We start from the raw sequence: 819 nt of genomic DNA, 5'->3' as shown, positions 1-819 counted from the left end.
GTTCATGTCCCTGTGTGTGTGTATATATTGTGTGTGTGTGTGTGTGTGTGTGTGTGTGTGTGTGTGTGTGTGTGTGTGCGCGCATGCAGGTGCTGGACAGACTGCTGCTCTACCTGCGTCTGGTTCACTCTGTAGATTATTATAACTTCTGTGAGTATCCTGCTGAGGACGAGATGCCTCATCGCTGTGGCCTGATCCACGTACGAGGACCTTTACCTGTGGCCAAGATCACTGCAGCCGAGGGTACACACACACACACACACACACACACACACACACACACTCACACACACACACACACACAAATACAGTTCAGTAATGGAGCGCTGTGCTCTGATTGGACAGTGAGTGAGCATCAGAAGATGTGTGAGGAGCGTCTGTCTCCTCTGCTGTCGCCTTCAGAGACTCTGAGTGAAGAAGAAGCTGCAAGACTGGGGAAGAAAGACCCGGAACAAGAGGTACACCTGTTTGTCTGTCTCTCCCTCCCCCTGTCTCCCTCTCTCACCCCCCCTCCCTCTCTCACTCCCCTCTTTTTGTCTGTTCAGGTAGAGAAGTTCCTGTCAGCCAACGCTCAGGAGCTCAGTAAAGACAAGTGGCTCTGTCCTCTGAGTGGCAAGAAGTTCAAGGTGAGTTCAGCTACCTGTGTGTGTCCGTGTGTGTGTGTGCGTGCGTGCGTGCCTGGCATGACTCGGTGGTTGCTGTGGTAACAATCGTTGTCGTTGTTCAGGCTCCAGAGTTTGTGCGTAAACACATCCTGAACAAACACGCTGAGAAGGTCGCCGCCGTCAGACAGGAAGTCGAGTTCTTCAACAACTTCCT

The 819-nt window shown here is 52.3% G+C and overlaps 1 protein-coding gene across 1 annotated transcript in view; it reads left to right on the top strand.

Moving 5' to 3' along the window:
• The window catches only part of LOC111662545 (serrate RNA effector molecule homolog), a 9,752-nt gene that overhangs the window by 7,878 nt on the left and 1,055 nt on the right, over positions 1-819 (top strand). The window contains exons 12-15 of the mRNA XM_087176670.1: positions 26-243; positions 346-458; positions 546-626; positions 728-817. Of these exons, the coding sequence (XP_087032796.1) occupies positions 26-243; positions 346-458; positions 546-626; positions 728-817 (502 nt within the window). The remainder of the gene's footprint in view (positions 1-25; positions 244-345; positions 459-545; positions 627-727; positions 818-819) is intronic.

This window comes from Seriola lalandi, unplaced genomic scaffold (assembly GCF_002814215.2).
Source record: "Seriola lalandi dorsalis isolate HSWRI2012SDOR001 ecotype SW California unplaced genomic scaffold, Sedor1 jcf7180002054564, whole genome shotgun sequence".
Classification (NCBI taxonomy): domain Eukaryota; kingdom Metazoa; phylum Chordata; class Actinopteri; order Carangiformes; family Carangidae; genus Seriola; species Seriola lalandi.
The sequence above is the reverse complement of the archived record's forward strand: the minus strand, read 5'-3'. Positions and strand labels throughout refer to the sequence as shown.